Source organism: Austrofundulus limnaeus, unplaced genomic scaffold (assembly GCF_001266775.1).
Source record: "Austrofundulus limnaeus strain Quisiro unplaced genomic scaffold, Austrofundulus_limnaeus-1.0 Scaffold311, whole genome shotgun sequence".
NCBI lineage: Eukaryota > Metazoa > Chordata > Actinopteri > Cyprinodontiformes > Rivulidae > Austrofundulus > Austrofundulus limnaeus.
Genome location: NW_013952713.1, coordinates 120,556 through 123,987, shown reverse-complemented (window position 1 = coordinate 123,987; position 3,432 = coordinate 120,556). Strand labels below are relative to the sequence as shown.

Here is a 3,432-nt window from a genome sequence, read left to right as displayed (position 1 = left end):
GTTCAATACAGTGCTTTAGGTTAAATACACACTTGTATTGAACAATACAGATTTTTTTAATTTATTTTATCAACTTGTCTTCTGAAGATGCTCTGTGTTAAAGGATCAGTGGATCTGTGTTCGACTACTCCACCTGGGCTGCATTTTCGAGTGCAGATCCACTGAGAAACTTGCTGTTTCAGCAACATTTAATTTAAAAACTGTATTTGGAGGTTAAACAAATGTCCATAATTAATTTAAATAAATTACAATTTAAAAAGGGCATGGACATTTCTCTTTTTTGTATCGAAAAAATATCGAACCGTGAGACTAAAGTATTGAACTGAACCGAATCCTGAATTTTCTGTATCGCTGCAGAATCTAGGATATAAGACATATTTTCAGTTGTTTCACACTTTTTTGTTAAGTACATAATTCCACATGTGTTAATTCATAGTTTTGATGCCTTCATTGTGAATTTACAATTTTCATAGTCATGAAAATAAAGAAAACTCTTTGAATGAGAAGGTGTATCCAAACCTTTGGTCTGTACTGTATATATAATCTGAAGGTGTGGCAGTGCGCCACAATCAATTATATGTAGTGGAAACCCTGATGAATACAAAGATGGTAGTTTCATAAAACCATAAGTAATATATTACCATAATATATTACCATTAAATAATATATTACCATAACCATGGTAATATAACATGGATGAAGTATTCACAGCACATCTTAAACACTAYGGTAAAGAGGACAGTAAATAATCTAATACAAATAAACACTGACAAAATGTTTTCTCARCCAAGCTTTAATCACTTACAAATGAGCTGACACATTGTAGGTTTGTATCAACATTCAAAATCTGCTGAGTCTGTCTAACAGCCTTTGTGCACAAAGGGATTCACAGGATACTTAATGAATTTTGACCTAGATCTTACACCCCAATGAGCAGTGTGTGAGTGACAGTTCAACATATTGTATTCATTAGYTGTGCTTGCAGGAGACTCACATGACATAAACTGCAATGAAATCATGTGCAAGTTGTCACATTGCAAATTTTACTAAACAATAGAGAAAGAAAACACCAAGTAAATATACTAATTAAAAAATTATTACTCCAACACTGTAAAAAACTGAGTTTACCTTGTCTCATCAGGAATGGCCACTTTGTCTTTTTCCCAGGTTATAACAGGAGTRGGTACTCCTTCAATTTGGCACTCAAAACGAGCAGATCCCCCAGAGGGCACCGCATGTGATGATGGCTCCTGATAGAACTGAGACAGACCTAAAGGGTCCRGAAGTAAGATTAACAGGTTATATATCAAAGCAGACTTGTCCTTGAAGACAGACACAACCTAATCAAATTTAAGATTCCTATCTCAACTTTTACTGTTGGCCTTTTTCACAGAACTGTTCTGTAATTTAAACACAAACATAATCTTTAGGCTGCCTCCACATCACAAATCAAGCAGGTTGTGTCCTGAGATGACGTGAATCTTAAAAGAAGAAGCTGAAATAGCAGAACCATACGAGTCACAGCTTTTTACTCAGTGAAGCTTACATACTGCACTATGAGTAAAACATGTCCCAGTTCAACTTTTGTAGCTGGCTTATCACACAAACTGTCATCAYTACATCACACCCTCAAGGCATGATGCYGGCTTTTCATGTATTGAATGTTTTGGCTCTGTTACTTTGGTAACTCTAAGCGTAACAGCGGCAGGTGACTTCAATCTCCCATGCATCGTCTGTCCTGACATAAATCCCACTGAGAMAGAAAAAAGACATCTGAGGCCTGATTATGTTTTGTGGAAGGGGCTTATGGCAAACAGGACACAGTTTATAAGATGGTGATTACATGTGATGTGTAATCAGAGTGCACACAAAYTAATGAATATATTGTGTGTATATGYATATTATAGCATCTTAAGCACTGTCAGTTAAACCAGGTGTGGGCATCAAGACCATTGAGTCTGCTGGATTGCCAAAACTTTCTCTTAGCATGCAATCTGTGCATATACCACTTAAAATATAGTTATGRTTTATGACAGGACAAGCATTCACTTGCAGTACCCACTTTCTGTTTTTTTCTAGGCTTTTTTGGCATTCGAAGGAATAGATTTTTTTTGTTTGTCCCCTAGTTAAGGTCATTTTCAGAGCGTTAAAATATCTCCAAACATTCAAGAATCTAAGAAATATTCTCCACTCCTGACAGCTCAAAACATTAAATTATTCACACATTTGCACACAAAAGCAGGATTCCCTCTGTAGTTGAGCTCTGTGGTGTCGAGCAGCAGAGGGCAGCAGGGAGTATGGTCTATGGGCTTCTGACCTCTTAACCCCACATGCTGTTGGAAGAAAGAACAAAACAGGCAAACTGTCCCAAACACTTTGCCTGCAGCACTGACTGAGAAGGAGAGAGTGGGGGAGGATGAATGAAAAGAGAACACAAAAACAAGACAGAGAAGGCAACTGATAAAAACATGAAGAAACTGCAAAAACRAAATGATACATCTGGACTCAACAATACAGCTTGAAGTTCACTGAACAAATTGCAAAGTACTGAAAATAATATTTYGGTACATCAAGTTTGTCTTCAAGGAACAAAAAAAGGCATCTAAATATACTATCAGTATTATTTTTTTAACACAGCTTCTCAGTGTGCACATACTGTTACTGTGCAACTAATTCTAACCAGGGCTGGATGGTGGCACATTTGTTGTTGCCTTGCAGCAAGAAAGTCCTGGGATTGACTCCTGTCGGGGGCTTTTCTGCACACATTTAGCATTTTTTTCTATACATAAATTTGTTTTTCTGAGTATTCTTATTTCTTCGCACAGTGCAAAAACAATGGCCCTAGGTGTAAGTGTGAATGGTTTGTTTTCTATGTTGCCTCATGATGGACTGGCAGCTTATGCCAATTGACTTGGGGGTCTTTTGCCCAATGACGGCTGGTGACAGGCATCAGCTCCCCACACTCCTGCACAAGTTCAGATTAAAAACATACAAAAATAATAAATGTAAAGATATTTTAGATTAAATTAGTGCAAACTAAAACATACTTTAATTACCCAGCAGAGCTAAATATAAAAGTTTTTATATGTTGTACTTTCCTATAACTTTCTGAAATTCTATAACCACAGCTGTATAAATTTACAAGCTTTGCATAGGATGGGGGAAAGAAGAATGCATCTTCTCGACCCCCCCCCCCCCCCCCAATTAAAATAAATTCCAACTATGACCATTGTCTCTTTGAACAGCCAAATTAACACTAATTGGAACTGACCCAAGGGTTGTATTTTGCCCTTGAGCCACATTTTGCCCATTTACCTTGAGCATGATAATGAGGTACAGCTGATGTATGGATGGAAATCTAAAATGACACCATTTTTAAAATACAAACATACAATGAAATTAGACAGATTATTGCCTGAGAGAAAACGGGGG

The 3,432-nt window shown here is 36.9% G+C and overlaps 1 protein-coding gene across 4 annotated transcripts in view; it reads right to left on the bottom strand.

Moving 5' to 3' along the window:
* Positions 1-3,432, bottom strand: part of igdcc4 (immunoglobulin superfamily, DCC subclass, member 4) — a 62,610-nt gene that overhangs the window by 35,391 nt on the left and 23,787 nt on the right. For 3 of the 4 annotated variants that reach the window (XM_014021941.1, XM_014021942.1, XM_014021943.1), the window contains exon 3: positions 1,129-1,270. The exons of the other annotated variant lie outside the window; for it this stretch is intronic. In XM_014021941.1, the coding sequence (XP_013877395.1) occupies positions 1,129-1,270 (142 nt within the window). The remainder of the gene's footprint in view (positions 1-1,128; positions 1,271-3,432) is intronic. 4 annotated transcript variants of the gene reach the window in all.